The 19,003-nt window shown below is 54.8% G+C and overlaps 1 protein-coding gene across 8 annotated transcripts in view; it reads right to left on the minus strand.

The window, feature by feature from the left end:
• The window catches only part of Src (SRC proto-oncogene, non-receptor tyrosine kinase), a 46,210-nt gene that overhangs the window by 2,185 nt on the left and 25,022 nt on the right, over window positions 1–19,003 (minus strand). For 6 of the 8 annotated variants that reach the window (XM_057780586.1, XM_057780585.1, XM_057780582.1 and 3 more), the window contains 13 exons: window positions 12,412–12,568; window positions 11,207–11,464; window positions 9,837–9,936; window positions 9,609–9,626; window positions 7,508–7,540; window positions 6,636–6,734; window positions 6,445–6,548; window positions 5,010–5,159; window positions 3,830–3,985; window positions 2,277–2,456; window positions 1,301–1,377; window positions 360–513; window positions 139–270 (listed from right to left, as the gene is read on the minus strand). In XM_057780586.1, coding sequence (XP_057636569.1) covers window positions 139–270; window positions 360–513; window positions 1,301–1,377; window positions 2,277–2,456; window positions 3,830–3,985; window positions 5,010–5,159; window positions 6,445–6,548; window positions 6,636–6,734; window positions 7,508–7,540; window positions 9,609–9,626; window positions 9,837–9,936; window positions 11,207–11,456 — 1,453 coding nt within the window. In that variant the 5' untranslated portion in view covers window positions 11,457–11,464; window positions 12,412–12,568. The remainder of the gene's footprint in view (window positions 1–138; window positions 271–359; window positions 514–1,300; window positions 1,378–2,276; window positions 2,457–3,829; window positions 3,986–5,009; window positions 5,160–6,444; window positions 6,549–6,635; window positions 6,735–7,507; window positions 7,541–9,608; window positions 9,627–9,836; window positions 9,937–11,206; window positions 11,465–12,411; window positions 12,569–19,003) is intronic. The other 2 variants (XM_057780588.1, XM_057780589.1) reach the window with 2 other exon arrangements.

Raw genomic sequence — 19,003 nt, forward strand, 5'->3', positions numbered from 1 at the left:
CCTGAGATCGGAGATTAGCCCCTTTTGGTATTCAGCCCCAGAAGGAGTAAGCCCAGAGGTGGGGTGGGGTGGGGGTAGGGAGAGAGGTGAGACTTGCTGCTAGGGCCAAGGTCAGGGAAACAGGTGTAGCCCCCTCACCAGGATAGGGCACCCGTCCCTTAGTGGTGAGCTCGGTCAGCAGGATCCCAAAGGACCACACGTCTGACTTGATGGTGAATCTGCCGTACAGAGCAGCTTCGGGAGCAGTCCACTTGATGGGGAATTTGGCACCTGAAGGCAAGAAGGCACAGGGTGTCACCACCAGTCTCACTTCCACCTGGTGGCCTGACATCATCGGATGCACCCCCGGGAGCTCCCACCTTGCCGGGCTGTGTATTCGTTGTCTTCTATGAGCCGGGCGAGACCAAAGTCAGCCACCTTACACACCAGATTCTCTCCAACCAGGATATTGGCGGCTCGGAGGTCCCGGTGCACATAGTTCATCCGCTCCACATAGGCCATTCCTGACGCGATCTGTAGAGACAGAGTCTGGCTCAGGGACCAAGCCACACCCATCCCAGGGCTGTAAGCAGGTGTCCCAGGCTGGTCCTCCCCAGGCATAGAGAGACGGCCAAAGGCCTTGCCCATCCCATGTCTTTTCAAGCAAGGAATTCATTCAGCTTATAATAAACACCACTGGTCTGAAAAAGGAGACCATGGCTGGACAGATGGCTCAGTGGTTAAGGCACTGGCTGCTCTTCCAGAGGCCTTGAGTTCAATTCCCACCAACCACAGGGTGGCTCACAACCATCTATAATGGGATCTGATGCCCTTTTCTGGCATGCGGGCATATGAGCAGACAGTGCACTCACACTTAAAAGAAAATACATAAATAAATAAAAATTTTAAAAAGAAAAAGAAAAGGTAGACCAGAGCTCAGTGGGGGAGGAGGACAGGCAAAGGGCGATGCTGCCAAGGAAGCAGGGAAATATAAAAAAGAGGTCCCCGATGACCCATGGACACAGGCACAGGCCTGGTCCTGCCTGTTGTCCCAAGTCCCCTCTCTGAGCCTTGGTTTCCTCATCTATCAAATGCAAACAATAAATTTTAAACTTTTAATATTTTATTTTTATTTTTAATTATGCATATGTGCCTCTCTGATGCCCAGATATGGTGTGCAGTCCAGAACTACCAACCCAGGCATTAGCAAGAGCTCCAGAGTGGCAAGGTGAGATTTGGACATGAGGACAGCAGGCCTCCTAGAGGGGGCGCTCTGAGCCCGAGGGCTAAAGGTGTGTGGGAAGGTGGGAGGGAGACTTACCTGAGCAGCCATGTCCACCAGCTGGGGTAGCCGCAGATATTTGCCCGTTTCCCCCTTGAGAAAGTCCAGCAGACTTCCTGCAGAGAGAAAGCCAGCTCTAGCCTTGCCAGGGTTTCCCTGTGCAGGAAGCTGTGGCTCCCAGACCCTGGCCACCTGATCAACTAGTAAGGGAAAAAGCCTCAGTTCAGTGCTTGGAGCTAGACCAAAGAATCCTACTGGGCCCTTGTAGTAAGGTGTGTGTGTGTGTGTGTGTGTGTGTGTGTGTGTGTGTGTGTGTGTGTTGGGGGGGGGAGTGTTAGATGCAAAAGACCACGTATAAAGCCCAACAGACATTATGTTTATCTGGACCAAGTCTGCCAGTCTGCCAGCCGGTGGCTACCTGGGGGCTGGAGCTGAAGAGTCCCATCTATCACTAAGAGCAGCAGGGAACTTTGGGGTGATGTGGGTGATATATAGACATAGATATAGATATATAGATATATATTTGTTTTGAGACAGGGTCTCAAGTAGCCCAACTCACTATGCAATAGAGGCTGACCTTGAACTCTTGATCTTCCTCCTTCTACCCCCTCAGTGCTGGGACTATAGGTATATGACATCTAATCGGCGCAGTGCTGAGGGTCAAACTTACGGCCAAACCTTGTGTGTGCTGGGCAAGTACTCTACCAACTGAGCTACATCCCCAACCCCACATTGCTGTTTACTGAGACAGTCTTGATATGTAGCCAGCCTAGCCTCAAACTCAAGATGCTCCTGCTTCAACCCCCTGGGCACTGGGATTACAGGTGCAAGCCACCACACCACCCAGCAACAACAGGGATCTTGACGGCGGTAAAGGACAAAGGGATAATCCTTAAGAAAAGGTATTATTAAGGCAGTCCCTCGGGTAACTCATCAAGGGTTGGCTCAGGGTAGGACGTTCCCTTGTGCCCTGCCCTGCCCAGGCACCCGAATGGATCCCAGGCACAGGCCTTACCCTTGTTCATGTACTCCGTCACGATGTAAATGGGTTCCTCCGACACCACGGCATACAGCTGCACCAGTTTCTCGTGCCTCAGTTTCTTCATGACTTGGGCCTCCTGCAGGAAGGCCTCTGGAGACATGGTGCCTGGCTTCAGGGTTTTGATAGCAACCCTCGTTGTGCCGTTCCAGGTGCCTGTGGGAGAGGGACATAGTGACCTCAGTAGGAGCCACCATTCTGTTGCATGGGGCCAGGCCAGCCTACATGGGTGCCTATCTCAATTTATGGAATGGGCTCAGCCAAGGCCAGGGACCTTACTGAGACTGTATTCCAACTTATAAAATGGACTCGAGGAATGGAGACTCCTCCCAGGGCTGTGACAAGAGTGTCTGGAACCTGCTAACAGACCGTAACCGCTACTAGACACTGATTGATCAGGAATGTTGCCAGAAAGCAGGACAGCAGCCTGGCGGGTGGTGACCATGGTTCTGCCCGGTGGGCACCGTCAGTGCTTCAGGCATCAGCAATCAGAACATGGGACACGAGAGGGAGCCACTGGGGACACCAGAACGAGAGTTCTGCAGGGTTGGCACCACACAAGCAAGGGAACTGACAGTCCAGCCTGGGGTCCTCCTTGTCATAGGACTGGATTCGAGGTGGCACAGGTCAGCTCCTAGCTCTTCTTGAGTCAGGTCACTCGGGGATCTGATGACGGTGATTCCTGGTCTGTGCAGAACCCCAGAGAGAGGTGGGAGGCCCTCTCAGATCCCCACTACACACTTGCCAAGAATCGTAGTGAGAAGGGCCAAGGCCGTGGCTCACCCAGGTTCTGCCTAAACCCTCCTGTAGTTCTGAGCTTAGAAGCTGGCTGCTCCCCCCTACCCCGCTCTTTCTCTTCATAGCCCAGGACTTCCTTCCCCCATCTGGCCCCAACCCCTCTACACCCTCAGAAGGGAGAAAGTGAAATGGTACAGCCACTGCAGCCCCAACCAGTCCCCCTCTACTCCTGGTGGCCAGAGAGCAGCTAGCGGCAGAGGGACCTGGGATGTCTGTGGCTAACTATCACAGGGGACTCCCAGTGGCTCCTGGGTTAGACGGGAAATGGAATCGGGACACTGACTTCCCACAAATCCTTCCCCAAAGCACTTTCTCTTTCTGTGCCAAGCTAATATGCAGATGCCTCTTGAAGCTTAACATCAGGAGGCTGAGGCTTGGTGTGAGACCTGACCAGACACTCACCGGCCCTGGAGGGCAAGTGGTGCCTAGGCCACAGCAGCTCTGGGTACACGATTCCCCTAGTCTTTACATGCATGGGCTATAAAGAGTCGGGTGTGCCCATCTCAGTGCTGACCCCAGCTGGGTCACAGCTGGGGTAAAGGGGCATGAGCAAGTAAGTATGTTACATGTGGGTTTAAAAGTGTCGCAGGAAACGTGATACTCTGTACGGTTAATTACAATAATACAATAAAAACGGAGACTAGCTGCTCAGCAGAGACGATTAAAGAGAGGGGGACCCAAGGTCCTTGAGCTGTCTGGATGGGGTGAGGACAGGGGTGTGTGTTCCTTACCCATCCACACCTCTCCGAAGCAGCCCTGGCCCAACTTGACCTCCAGACGCAGGGACTCCCGGGGGATCTCCCAGGCATCCTTGGCCAGGCCCTGGGTCTGCGGCTTGGACGTGGGGCACACGGTAGTGAGGCGGTGGCACAGGCCATCGGCATGTTCTGAAAATGGAGGCAGGGAATGGGGCTCAGGCAGGGTCCCACAGCAGGCTGGCTTCCCTGTCCCGAGAGCACAGCTCTACACACCATGTACACACCAGCTCTGGGGATGATAGGTAGACACACGCCTGTGCACTCCACTCCCCACAGGCCCACAACACGAAAGTCCCTGCCCAACGCACTCATTCACTCATCCATCAGACTGGAGGGTGCCAGAGGACCAGGAGGGACAGGTATGGGAGCCTATCCTACGGAGGCCATGGATACCACCCCTGCCCCAGTCATCTATCAAGCTCCCTTGGTCACCTCTCAGGACCACAGATGTGACAGAGGATAGTTTGGGAGGGGGGAGTGAAGCTTTGGGAATCCTTTGGGAACCCTGGAAGGCATTCCAGACGAAGAGGTTCCTGGCCTGTCTTGAGGGGTAACTAGGGTGGTACCCCAAACAACACACAGCCTGTGCCAGGGACCAAGACAAGATCAACCGTGGTGTTGGAAAAGCTGCCAGGAGGCGGGTAAGTGAGGCTGGAGGAACTGACGGGTATTTAACCACCAGGGCTTGGAGCCTCGCCCTAGGAACCAAATAAGCCCCAGAGCAGAGGCAGATGGACAGACGGACAGAGAGGCAGCTGGTCCTAGAGAGGCCAGAGGCTCAAGCTGAGGGGACAGTTCTAGTAGCTTATGCCCGCAGATGCCAGGCAAGAAGGGCACACCAGCCCTATCACTGCACACCTGCACCCCACCTCCAGGCCCCTGCTGTTCTCTATCAAAGAGGCCTCCCCCTCCTCCTCTCCCAGGAACTGGTTCAGACCAGTCTTAGGGCTGCAGAAACAATCACCACCAGCCCCTCCACCCCTCCCTTCTAGCCTGCTCAAGGCAGACCCCTCCTCACCAACCAGCTGCAGAAGGAGAGGAGGGGGCTGGGCAGGAAGAGGGAGGGAGGAGATGGAAAAGAGGCACCCTAAGGTATCCCACGCCCCTCCTGGGGTGGCAGCTGGTGGGTTCCCACACAGCCAGGGGCACTCACTGGAGTAGTAAGCCACTAACTGCTGCAGGCTGTTGAACTGGGTGCGGGAGGTGATATAGAAACCGCCGCTGTCCAGTTTGCGGATCTTGTAGTGTTTCACGTTGAGGCCCTTGGCATTGTCGAAGTCAGATACAGAGAGGCAGTAGGCACCTGTGGACAGACAGGGAGGAGACATCCCTGGCACCCTGCTGATGTGCCCCTTACTTGGGGAAGTGAGTTCAGTCCCCATCCTTTTTCAGTATGATGAGGATTAGGTTCTAGAGCAGCCATGTGGGCACAGCCAGGCAAGGCACAAAATCCCCAAGGCAGGACCACCCCCCAAACTCTTAGCCCTAGTAGGATCTCTGAATCTCTAGTGTGCTCCCAATTGTGTGACCCTGAAAAGCCACTGCTTGTCCTCTCTAGGCCTCAGTTTCCCCCTCTACACAATGAGACTACTGTGAAGAGTCACGTGACCTCAGCAAGCACACTGTAAATGCTGGCTGGGGTCTGGGAATGGCCCCAGGCAGCCTTGGGTTCTTAGCTTTGTTAAATAGAGCCAGGGACATTTAGGGTAGCATCAGAGAAGACAGGGAGCCCAGAGGTGGAGCCCAGGCTCCAGGGATCTGACGGAAGGCCTGCCTCCCCATCACCCACTGCTGAGGCCCCTGGAGCCCCACCGGGCATTGGCAGGGAGATATGATGATCCTCTGGTAACCTGTGAGTGAGCCAGGTGGGCCTGTACCTGGGACCCATCCTTGTCTGTCTCAAAGCAACACTGGGAAGACATGGTTTCTGCAGGTGGCCCACATCGTGTCCACACAGGAGGCACTGGCTTTAGTCCACGGCCAAGTGGGACCTCATATACACACAGTAGCACCCCTATGCCCAGTGACCACATGCTCACACTGGCCCATGCCCACCCCCCCCCCCCGGGCCCCAGGAACCAATACCAGGCCACATCTCACTCCCAGGCAGCGCTGGTCAACCCCAACCCAACAGTGCACCAGCACACACTGGGGCACACACACTTTTCTATCTCCTGCTGAGCCCCAGGCCCACAGGAAAGAGTCTGGCTTGGTTGTCATGGTGATGTGCTAGGAGAAGGGGCAGGACTGAGCAGAGACAGACTGTGGGGGAAGGGTGAGGCCAGGAAAGGCCCCTGGGAAAGGGGAAGGGGAACAGAGGGGCCCCCTGCATCTGTGCCCATCCCGGAACAAGTGTGGTTGTGTGCACTCAGAGCTCCTCACTGCCTGTGCCCACTCCCCGTGTGAGAAACAAAGCAGAAAGCTTTTGGGTGCCATGACCACCTCTGGATTACTCATCTTCCCCAAGCACCATATTTAATTCCTGCTATCATCCCCACCGAAGGGCTCTTCCTCTCCATCCCATGTGCCAAACTCCTATTCACCCTCCAATACCCAGTTCAAACAATACCCTCAAAGCTCCGGCATACCTTTTGTGGTCTCGCTCTCCCTCACAAGGAAGGTCCCTCTTGGGTTCTCAGCGCTGAGCAGTAGCCGCTCCGACTCCCGTCTGGTGATCTTGCCAAAGTACCACCTGGGGCGGGAGGGACAAATTTGTGTTGGTTGGCTAGGAGGGACGCTGCTAGTGGTGGCAGTGGCAGCAGCCAGATAACATACTCACTCCTCGGCCTGGATGGAGTCGGAGGGCGCCACGTAGTTGCTGGGGATGTAACCGGTCTGTCCCGTGCTCAGCGAGTGTGCCAGCCACCAGTCTCCCTCTCTGAGCAGGTGGGAGGGAGCAAGGAATGACATCATCAGGGAAGCAGGGTCAGCAACCTTGACCTTCCCACCTGCATGGCCAGGCTCGGCAGCAAGGGAAGCTGGACCAGCCTGTGTCCACAGCGAGCCAGCACGAGCTGGCCTGGAACTCACACCTCCCTGTTGCACTGACACAGAAGGACACCACCCCAAACCTCAGCAGGACTGAGCCCTGTCAGCCCAAGGACTGAGCCCAGAGGCACTGTCCAGAGTGCATAGCGGCCTGCAGGTGCCAAGGGCTGCCTTGGGAGAGAGGGAGGGAGGAAGCTCCCTGCCTGGGGGAGGAGAAGGGGTAAGCAGAGTTTACATGAGATGGATGCCAGATTAGACCTTCGATGTCTCCCCAAGCCCTGAGAGCCCTGACACACAGTGGAGACAAGGCTGGCCTTTCTGGGGCTCAGCAACAGCTCAGGCTTATCCCTTCAAACAAGCACTACCTGCCCCTGCCCCTGCCCCAAGTCATAGCTCACTCCTAAAGGTCCTTAACTGAAACGACAGGCCTCCTCCTGCAGCCTACCCCTGTTCAGGGGGAAAGAGAAACCAGAGAGAACTGGGCCGTGCCCAAAGTCACACAGCGAGTCATGGAGAATGAGGTGGCAGAGCCCCAGTGCCCAGGGCCCTCTACACTAACTGCCCCAGGAAGAGGGGAAGGAAAGAGGAAGAGGGAGGAGGGAGGAGGACTCCCGGCAGGGTTCGGGCTCTGGGCTTGGGTGGGAGGGGGAGGGGCGGAAGTACCTTTGCAGCCATCTGAATGTGAACCAGGTCTGGCTGGAGCAGGGGTCCAGAGACAGAGGAGGGAGGAGCAAGCGAGAGCCCAACCGGAGAGAAGAGGTAGAGATGGGGGTGGTGAGAGGCTGTGGCAGGGGGCCCGAGGGAGAGAGCGAGAGCCAGGCAGTGCTGGGGACACTGGGAATGGGGCAAGGGGCAGCCAGAGGCCTCACATCCAAAGCAACCAAAGGGGACAGGGCAAAGGCTGGAGGTTTGAGGGAAGATCAGGGGATAGGGCTTAGGAGATAGGGTCCAGCCCTTCCCAAACCCCCTGTACAGATGGAAAGACTGAGGCTGGAGAAGCAAAGGGCTCTGTGCAAGGTCACACAGCCAAGCCAGGTCCTGGTCCCGTGGAAGGGGCCTCCCTGCGGATACCATGAGGCTCAATGGCTCTCCAGCTCATCTCCATGCAAGGCTTGGGGGCTGGCAAGGTGGGTGTCAAGTAAGTCATCTGGTGTTGTCCTTGGCCCCTGCCTTGACCCTGAGAAGATACACAGCAACCCCACCCGGGCCCAGAGACAGAAAGGCCCCAGCTGGAACACACCGGATGTCTGAGCATCTCTTCACACAGCTTTACAGAGGCCAGGTGAGCATCAGCCCTGGCTCCGCTGGTGCTGGGCCAGAGGAGTCCTTTCTAGATGGAGCCCTGCAGGGCAGACACACAGGCAGGGTGCAAGCTCACCCTGCACTGTGGCCCAAACCTCCTCTCCCTCTTGGGGTACGCACAGTTTCCTGTCTTATTTGACCCCCAAGGTCATCCTACAAGGAAGAAGGCAAGACTTCCACCCCCAGTTGAGCAAACTACATTTAAGAGAGGAGAAAACTGCAGTCACTCTGGCAAGAGAGACCAGTGTTTTCTTTATAGAGTTGGGAAAACTGAGGCATGGAGTAGAAGAAGATTTGCCCAAAGCTACAGACTCAGGTCCGAAGTGCTCTAAAATCTTTCAATCCAAAGCATCCATCTCCCCAATGGGGAAAATGAGGCACAGAGAGAGCCATGATTTGAACAAAGCCACACAGCATAGTCAATGGCAGAGAGAGGCTGAGATCAAGGGGCCTCTGATGTTCACAGCCAAGCGCAGCAACCTGAATCCACAGAGGCTGAGACCCCAGAAGCAAGGGGACAGGACGGCAGTCTAGGAAAAGGAGAGCAAATGTCCAGGTTCCATCCTGGGCTTGCTACTCAGTAGCCATGTGACCTTGGACAAGGGCCTTCACAACTCTGAGCCTCAGTTTCCTTGTCTGTAAAATGGAGCCAGCCCCTACCCTATGACTGCTGCCCCCAGGGTCAGAGATAACAAGTGAAGGGGTAAGGGCAAGAATGACTGGCGCAGCTCGTGGCACCTGCTCGCTTTGCCCCACAGAGGGTAGTCCCACCCTGGATCTTGAGGGATGAACAGGAGTTGACCAGGTGGATACAGGAGAAGGCATAGTTCAGGCAAACGGAACAGCATGCACACACAAGGATCAGGAGGCATGAGCAGAGAGGCACGTCGGGGATGTGGGAAGCTGGCCTCCTTGGCCAGGCCTGTGTGACTCTCGGAGAGGGATTCCTCTACCCTCCAGAACCTACCAAATCAAATTCTCCAAACCTTACCTGCTCCAAGGAGAGTTCCCCACAGCCCAGCACACACCTCCAACCACCGGCTGCCCCCTCCCAGAGATGTTGCTCACCTGCCGTAGCTCACTGTCCTTCCTCAGACCGGCAGCCGCTCTCCTAGGGCCATCTTTTGGGGACCCCAGCCTACTTCTACCCGCCCCTGGCCTGGCCTGGAGTAGCCCACTCCCTACCACACTGCCTCCCTCCCTGGCCTCCAGAACGCACTGGGTCTTGTATACAGTTGGCACTCAACGTGGAATTGCAAACCCGAAAAGGGAGGAGGTGAGCTAACAGGAAGGTGTGGGGAGAAGATGGAAGGGTTGGCTTAAGCGGGTGGGATACAGGATAAGCTGAAGGGACAGGGACAGGGAGGAAGCTGGAGACTACACGCAGGGGTAGTGGGAGAAGCACATGCAGAGAGCAGCCCCCAGCCTCAGCGAAGCATCCCCCTCTGGCCTCAGTACACACCTGACATCCACCTTCCTCCTAAGGGCCAGCGAGAGAGAAGCAGAGAGAGGGAGAAGCTGAGGTGCGAAGGCAGGGCCCAGGACAAGGGAGGACAGCGGTCAGGGTCTAGGGAGGGCCACCACCCACCAAGGGCAGAAGCAGCCCTGCGGGCTCTGCATCGCCCTCTGCCGGCAGCTCTGGGTATAGACGGGTCCACGCCCCCAGTGCATTCCGGGCAGTGCCACTCACGTGTTGTTGACAATCTGCAGCCGCTCTCCTTTCTTGAAGGACAGGTCAGTCTCTGTCCGTGACTCATAGTCATAGAGGGCCACAAAGGTGGTCACCCCACCTGCAGAGAGGGGTGCGAGGTATCAGAGCTCTGAGGTTGAGAGACTGCCTTCCTCAGCGCCTGCCTAACTCTGAGAAGTGCCCACTGCGTCCCTGGGAGGGAGGGAGGGAGGGAGGGAGGGAGGGAGGGAGGGAGGGAGGGAGGGAGGGAGGGAGGGAGGGAGGGAGGGAGGGAGGGAGGGAGGGAAGGAGCTGGGGCCTGCGCCTCCCTACGGGGTTGTAGGCTAGGCGTTCTCTGTCTAGTGTGTCTAGCCGACACAGGCAGAAGTCCCGGGGAACAGACACCCTTGCTCTGCTCAGACCCCAGCACACAGTGGGAACCCTGCCTCTGTGCGAGTGTACCAGGAAGTTCCGGGTATCTGGGCCAAGCTGCAGGGCCCTTCCCCTGGGGTCTCCCCTCACCCACAGCTGCTCCACGGACTCTTGCGGCCCACCCTCCGTTGCCTAGGGCTCCAAAATGCTTCTCAAATGAACGAATGGGTAGTGTGGCTGCGTCAGGCAGAAGTCGGCAGCCTGTCCAAGGGTCGCCTGAGGTGAGCTGTGGGGCCGGGCACCCTAGCCGGTCTGCATCCCGTGTGCAAACAATGACTGCAGGTGCATAGCAGCATCGGAGTGTGTGAGGTGTAAGCACACCTGCATCTGTGTGTGCTGTATTGCCGGTGTCCGGCCTAGTTGTGTCTCCAGCACAGGGAACATTGCGAGCATTTCCATGGTATCGCCACTCAATGTGGGCGCACATAAGATGGCTGGGTCTGGCCATGAGAGGTGCTTGCGTGTGTGGGTGTGCAGCCGTGCGTGTGGCTGTGTTTGAGCGTGGGATGTGCCCGTGTGGGTGTGCAGCCGTGCGTGTGGCTCGGTTTATGCGTAGGATTTGCACGAGTGGGTGTGTAGCCCTGCACTCATCTGGCAGGCGCATGAGTCACCCAGCTCAGCTCCTCAGTGTCAGAGCTGCGACACCTCTCAGCGCCAACAGAGGGCGCAGGGGCGCACTCGGGCCACCGCACAGCGGAGTAGGGAACAAAGGCTGGATGGGAGGCGGCAGCTAGGCGGTCCAGGGCGGTTCTTCCCTTCGGACCACACGGTTCCCTACAGTCCTCTCCTTCGGAACCCGTTATGCTATGAACCCGGCAGTCCCCAAAGCGGCAGGAACCCCGCTTTCCAGTTTACGAGTTCTTCCCCACTCGCAGCCCCCGGTAAACCAAGTCCCCAGAGCCCAGAGAGGGTGCGCTTAGCCTAGGGACACACAGCAAGGGGGGAGGGGGAGAGCCGACCTGCCAGAGGACCCGCCCTCTGCGGGGAGGTGACAGTGTCCGAGGAATTGAAGCCTCCGAAGAGCTTGGGCTCGGCCGCCCCGGGAGTCACGAAGGTGGCGCTGGGCCCTCGATGGCCGTCGGCGGAGGCTGGCTTGCTCGGTGTCTGCGAAGCGGGGAAGGCGCCCCCAGCCCCGTGCACGTTCTCAGCGGGCTCCAGGCTTCGGCGCCTCTGGCTGGCGTCTTTGGGCTTGCTCTTGTTGCTGCCCATGGTCCTGGCTGGGGACGACAGAAGACCTCGAGGTAGAGGGGAGCCTCTGGGGGCAGACAAGGACCCACCCCATCCACTCGGCAAATGGGGAAACTGAGGTCCTGAGAAGGAAAAAGCCCGACTGGGAGAGCTGGCCTCACAGTTCCTTCACTTGTAAAATGGGCGTGTTATTGGCACCTTAGGACCGAGCTAGGGATAGAAGGCAAGCCAGTCCAAAGCGCTGACCACTGCTACCCAAAGTCAGTTTCAGTCTTTCTGCGCAAGGACCCTGAGTCGTATCTGTGTCCCCAGCAGACAGGAGGGGCTTGGTTAAGTCTGACCAGTTGTCTATCACTGGCCGGGGCGGGAGGCGCTAAATGTGGTGATCGCAGCAGCAGTACCTACAGTATGTGGTTTGACGAAGGGAAGGCGTCAATTCTCAGCTCAAAGGTCACTTCCTGGGTTGGGGAGATGGCTCAGCAAGCAAAGGCACCTGCCGCAAACCCTGCTGACCACAGTTCAATCCCTAGGACCCACATCATGGAAAGGAAGGTGGAAGTTGTTCTCTGATTTCTGACCTTCACACATGCCATGGCTCACGCGCGCGCGCACACACACACCCATAAGCACACAGAATAAATAAATAAAGTGCAATAAAAATGTTTCAAGTCACCTCTTTTAGGAAGGGGCCCCCAAATCCTTTCACAAGCCCCCTGACTACTGTACCCCCCTTGGCTACATACATGCAACCCTCTTCCTTTAATTCCTACAACTGTTCACTGGTGTGCACAGAGTGAGGTACAATAAAGAGCCAAATGAATGATGAGTGGTAAGAGAAATTTGAGCTCAAAGATGAAGCCCCCAGAGGGAACCATGTTGAAGGTTCCATGGCATCCAATGCCCTGCTGTGCTCCTCCACATCCGTGCCCAACCCGGGAGGCTGGGCTGGGGGTTCCCCTCTCTCATCTCCACTCACCTGGTGGGCAGCAAGGCTACCCCAGTGGATCGGGGGAACAGCCTGGGGGCTTGGCACAAACACCAGCTGGGGCGTCTGGGGTCCGCCTCTCCTGCTGTGCGTCCCTAGGCGAGTCGCTCCCCTTCTCTGGGCCCCAGTGTCCACATCTGCAGAGCCTCTGTGGGGATGTGAGCATGGAAACTGTTAGAGCTCTCATTCTGAGGACCGTTAGAAGCCTCCCCTTGCCAAAATACCCTGTGGCCCTTCCAAACATTCTGGGAATGAGAGAAAGGGAGATGACTGCAGGCGGGAAGGCTCAGAAGCCGACCCCTCGATTCTGGTCTCAGCTGTCTAGTCTACACTGGGTGTCTTCCCTTTATGTGACAGGGCTATGGCATGAGCAGGGTCTACCCTGCACACCGGGTCACTGGCGTGCGTTCCGGATGTGCCACCGGGGGTGGGGAGGGGTGGAACCCCTGGGAGCAGAAGGCCTCAGCATCAGGCCAGATCTCCTCAAGAACAGCAGCGGAACAAGTCTCCTCGGTACCAAGCCCAGCTCTGCGGCTCCTGCCCACTGGGACCCCAGTACAGCAGTCCTTTATTCTCAGAGCTATGGGGCTGCACACTGGGGGTGTGGCTCAGGCTGACTGGCAGACTCGGAGAATGTGGGGAGACCTGTCTAAAAGGCTCAAGGAATCACCAGAGACTCCCGAGGGCCAGGCCAGCAATGGGCAGCCAGAGAAGGCCTGTTTCCATGGCAACCCATTCCCTCCGGGCCTGTGCCCACCAGCACCCACAGACTCAGTGTTCTGAGGAGTCTTCTGACCAATGGGTTTCCCTACAGCCTGGCTTGCTAGAAGCCAGCCCAGTTGGCCCACTCAACCCCTGGACAGTTGTACAGTTCCTGGACACCAGGTCCTTGGCTAACTGTCCCAGAAGGACTTTGAGAGAAAATACAAATTACAAAACAGATTTTAAAACAAAATCTATTTACTACATATAAAAAATTGTCTGAGAGCGAGAGCTTTCTTTGGAATGCACACAACACTGCACAGTGTGTCCCACATCATTGGAGGGGATCAAGATTGTCTCTTGGCAGATGTGTCTGAAGGGAGGGGGAAAACCAGGCCCTGGAAGATGCATGTCCCATCTTTTGAGGAGGTAGAACATGGGTATAGGCCCTGCTCTTGAGACTTTACACTAACCAAGGGAAGCACATATCTCCCAGTATACAGAAAAGTAAAGGGGGGCCCTTTAAGGCAAACCCAAGGGGACCTGGGCCACAGGTTGCAATGCTGGCTGGTGTGTGAAGTAGGAGTTGTGTGTGGTTAATGCGGTTATATAAACCCAGGTAGCTGAGGAGGCAGCAAGGTTGGGAGCCAGCCCAGGAGTAGTGGGCTGGGGCAGAAGAGCCAGCAACACTCAGTGCCCTCTGAATCCGAGGGTGAACAGACAGGGAAACCGAGGGACTGTGGGAAAGGAAAGGAAACCCTCACACAAACTGGAGTCCAAGTCTCTTCAGCCAAGAGTCAATAACTCCAGCACAACTGGAGTTTGCAGTGCAGGCTGCCAAGAGAGATAACTTCCCTTCTTTGTAGACGTATTTCCAATAAGAACCCAAAGTAACCAGGTGGTGGGGGCACACACCTTTAGTCCCAAGCACTTGGGAGACGGAAGCAGGTGGATCACTGTGAGTTCGAGGCCAGCCTGGTCTGCAGAGTGAGTTCCAGGATAGCCAGAGCTACACAGAGAGATCTTGTCTCAGAAACCAAAACCAAAATAGCTACCTAAAGTAGGGCCAGGGATATGATTCAGTCAGTGAAGGCCGCTGTGGAGCCGGGCAACCAGAGCTTCAGCCACGGAACCAGTGAGGAGGGACCCCCAAAAGTTGTCTTCTAACCTCCACATGCTTGCTGTGGCATGTATGTGCCCACAGTCACTTATATCATACACACACAATAAGAAATAAATACCAAAGTAGCAACGAACCACAGTTAAGGCCCAAGACTACATGACCTTTGAGTGTGACCTTTCTTAACTTCCAGATAAACCTGCCATTTTCTTTTTTCTTTTTTAATTTATTTTTTTAAAAAAGAAAACAAAACAAACTATCTTTTTTTCATTATACATATCAATCTAAGTTCCCACTCCCTCTCCTCTTTTTTTTTTAATTTATTTTTATTTTAGCGCTAGAAATGGAGTTACAGACAGTTGTGAGCTGCCATGTGGGTGCTGGGAATTGAACCCAGGTCCTCTGGAAGAGCAATAAATGCTCTTAACTGCTGAGCCATCTCTTTAGCCTCCCCAACCCCCAAATTCTTTCCTAAATAAACTCAACTCTGCTTCACACCAACTCATCCTGAAACCCTCTGCTGCTGCACGTGCATGGAGATGTCTGAAAAGAGCCCTGTGGGCCGCTGCTGCAGGCGGCCGTGCGCAACTTCTGCACATAGGTCGCAGCACAGACCGCTGTGAATTGATGAGAGAAGCGCCCGGAATTCAACACAGAGGGCCTGTACCGGCCTCTAAACATGGTAACCAGTTCGAGTGGACTTGGAATTTCTGTCTATGAGGGGCAATGGACACCAAGCTCCTTGGGCTCCAGGCTCCCTCTCAGAGCAGCACCCAAGACAGACAGGCCACTACCAGCTACTCTGGAAACATTTGACTGAGCACAGTCTTACAAAGTTGCACCCTGCTTAGTCACTGAGAGGGTCACGTTAGAGACCAAAGAACACTGGGTTGGTGTCCAAACCCTCCACAAGCTGGGCCCGCTCTAAGCTCTTGGTAAACACTGGGTCCTCATGAGCATCTAGGATGTGAGCAGTAACAGCATCCTTAGTTCACTGATGAAGAGGCCCAGGCACAGAGAAGCTGAAGAAGTTGCAGAAGTCACACAGCAAGAGTGAAAAGACAAGGGTTACAGCAGTGAGATCCATAGGACAAGCAGGGAAAAGGGCTGCTTGAGTGGTCTTGCAGGAGCTCAGGGCCCCCGCAGGATCTCTCTCTCCAGTAGGTGGGGAGTACACCAACAGAGCCTTCAGCAGTATTTGGGGGGGGGCGTGCATACAGGGTGGAGTTGAGGCTCCTTTTGTAGGGTGCCTCTCTTGGAACTCAGACCCAGACCTCGGGCTCCCTGGAGTAGGGGGTGACATCTGCCCAGTCACCATGAGTCACCCATTTGAGGGAGCCCCATCTCTTCCTCCACTTGAAGGCTATGAAGCAGAGATAGGTCCTGGAGGGCCGCAGGGAAACAGGGCAGGATGTGAGCTGGAAAGTTGAGGTCCCAAGAGGAAGGTGGCCCTTTCCTGTGAGTCACATGCCTGACCACAGGCTCCTGATTAATTTCAAGACACATCCCAGTACCAGTGGCCCTAGGCCCGCTAGCCCAGCATCTCCCTAAGCCTGCCCCACACATGCAGCTCAGCCTGTCACCAGATACTTGCAAGTGGTGCTCTAGGCGAGCCTTGTCTGGTTGCTGCAGCATGGAACCCTGAGGAAACTCCAAAATCTCCCTCCAATATATAACCTGTCCCAACCCAGCTCCATCCCTCAAGCCAGGGCCCTGCCATCCTCAGACACAATCATGGTGTCCCCTCATGCCCACTCTAAAGATCTCAGCAAACCACACAGGCCTAATGAGATCCACAGAAAATGAGTAAGAACTGGGTGTTTATCAGGTGTTCTAAAGAAACAACTGGGGTCTGGAGAGATGGCTCAGTGGCTAAGAGCACTGGTTGTTCTTCTAGAGGACTTGGGTTTAATTCCCAGCACCCACATGGCAGCTTATACCTGTCTGTAACTCCGGTTCCAGGGATCTGACACTCACACGACATTCATGAAAGCAAAACACCAATGCACAAAGAAGGAGGAAGAGGAGGAGGAGGAGGAGGAGGAGGAGGAGGAGGAGGAGGAGGAGGAGGAGGAGGAAGAAGAAGAAGAAGAAGAAGAAGAAGAAGAAGAAGAAGAAGAAGAAGAAGAAGAAGAAGAAGAAGAAGAAGAAGAAGGAAGAAAAGAGCCAGGTGGTGGTGGCACACACCTTTAATCCCAGCACTTGGGAAGCAGAGATAGGCAGATGGATCTCTGTGAGTTCGAGGCCCACCTACAGAGAAACCCTGTCTTGAAAAAAACGAAAAACCAAAAAAGACAAGGAGGAAGAGGAAAATCCCCTTTTTACTTTAGATGCTGTGTTAGGTGCCATCTGGAAATTATAAGTATCTGAGTGCTGGGGATGGAACCCCAGGTCTTGTGCTCACTAGGCAAGCAGTCCAGGACCACTGAGAACTTAAGAACCTTTGAGAGTTCCCCACAATCCCCCTATGCTGAGGCCTAAGTGGCTAGTCCAGGGTCCACTGATCTGCTTTGGGTATGGTACTCACTTCCCAGCCTCCCACTCCCCAGGACTTCACACTCCTTCTCAGGGAGGCTCATGATAGTCCTTCTCCTCTGAAGCCCTGTTTCCTCTTCTCAGGGTGAGGGAGGCCAGGCATAACAGGGGGCGTGGCTTTGCATCTAACTGAACCTTCCCCACAAGCCATGGTGCCCTCCCAGTTTTCCACCTTTCAAAAGGGCATGGGCTGGGGTGCAATTCAGTGGAGGATGCTCACCTACACGCATGAGCCCCCAGTTCCATCACTAGCACCACAATACAAACAGACAGACAGACAGGGCTGATAATAAGCCTAACATTTGGAGCTAACAGTTCCTGTGACAGGGCAGAATCGGTCTCTGATAAACACTCTCCTTACAGAGAACAGAGGACCAGCGCAAGAGGGTTGGAGGGGCCTTGAATGCCAAACACAAAGCTGGGTGCTCACAAGGGATCCCCAACTGTCCCTACAACATAGTGAAGTAGAACATGGCTGCACCCATCAAAGATGAGACCAAGGTTCAGAGAAGCCAGAGCCTGGCCCAAGGCAACAGAGGAAAGACAAGGTGCCAACCATGCCCCTGGACCCTGCCCACCATGTGTGGATGGCCGCCATCTCCCGAGATACCACAGGAGTCAAAGAGTGATCACAGGCCTGGGGCTACAATGCCAGGGACAGGTGCCAGCTCCCCTTTTCCTATGCACACAAACTAGACAAGACTCGTTTTACCCCTCCAAAATTGAAATGGCATGATTGTTCCTGCTTAATCGAGCTTGTTGTAGGAAGGATACAGGGTAGTGGCTCTACAGGCGTGAAGTGACTGACCAGTATCTGCTGATGACATCATTTCTGTGGAAGACCTGTCCTGACCTCTGACCTCTGACCCCTTTTGAGTGGTGACAACACTCAAAAGCCTCACCAAGCAGCAAGGGACGGACCAGGAAAGGGATCAGAGAGTCCCAGTCTATAGACAGTACGGAGGCCAGAGAGAACAAGAGACGACATTCTAGAGACCTGGATCAGGGGTTAAAAGTGTGTACTAAGCCGGGCAGTGGTGGCGCACGCCTTTAATCCCAGCAGAGGCAGGGATTAAAGGGAGGCAGAGGCAGGCGGATATCTGTGAGTTCGAGGCCAGCCTGGTCTACAAGAGCTAGTTCCAGGACAGGAACCAAAAGCTACGGAGAAACCCTGTCTCGAAAAATCCAAAAAAAAAAAAAGTCTGCACTGCCTTGCAGAGGCCCCACTCAGTTCCCAGCACCTACACTCCCAGAGAGCTCACCTGTAACCCTGCCTTTAATCTCACTACACAGAAGGCCAAAGCAGGCGGATCTCTGTGGCTTCAAGGCCAACTTGGTCACACAGTGAGTTCCAAAAAGACCCTAATGGAGCCGGGCGGTGGTGGCGCACGCCTTTAATCCCAGCACTCGGGAGGCAGAGGCAGGCGGATCTCTGTGAGTTCGAGGCCAGCCTGGTCTAGAAGAGCTAGTTCCAGGACAGGAACCAAAAAGCTACAGAGAAACTCTGTCTCGAAAATCCAAAACAAACAAACAAACAAAAAGACCCTAATGGAATGTATAAAATACATTTTTATTTTCTGTATACAGTATTTGCTTTCATGAGCATATGTGCACCTTGTTGTGCCTTGTGCCCAAAGAGGCCAGAAAAGGACATTGGGTCCCTGGGAACTGGGATACAGGCAACTGTGAGCCACCATGTGGGTGCTGGAAACCAATCCCAGGTCCTCCGTAAGCACAGCCAGTGCTTTTAACTATCTTTCAAGGCCTGATTTCTTTTTCTTTTCTTTCTTTCTTTTTTCTTTTTCTTTTTCTTTTTTTTTTTGTGTATATGTGTGTGAATCAAGTTTTTGGTTGTTGTGTTCGCTTTTGTGTTTTTGTTTTGAGACAGGTCTTCCTACATAGTCCTGGCTGAACTTACCACATAGACCAGGTTGGCCTTGAACTCACAGAGATCCTCCTGTCTCTGACTCCTGAGAGCTGAGATTAAAGGCATGGGAAGACTTAAGTTTCTTTAGAAAAAGAAGATAAAGCAGTCCACATAAAAACTTAAAATGTAGAGGCACACACACTTGAGAACCCAGCACTCAAGAGGCAGGAAGATGGTAAGTTCAAGCTATAAAGAGACCCTGTCTAGTGAAAAAAAAATAAAAAAGGCTGGGCCTGGTGATGGACAGCAAACACCTTTAACCCCAGCACTTGGGAGGCAGAGACCGGAGAATCTCTGTG

Source organism: Chionomys nivalis, chromosome 9 (genome assembly GCF_950005125.1).
Source record: "Chionomys nivalis chromosome 9, mChiNiv1.1, whole genome shotgun sequence".
Lineage (NCBI taxonomy): Eukaryota > Metazoa > Chordata > Mammalia > Rodentia > Cricetidae > Chionomys > Chionomys nivalis.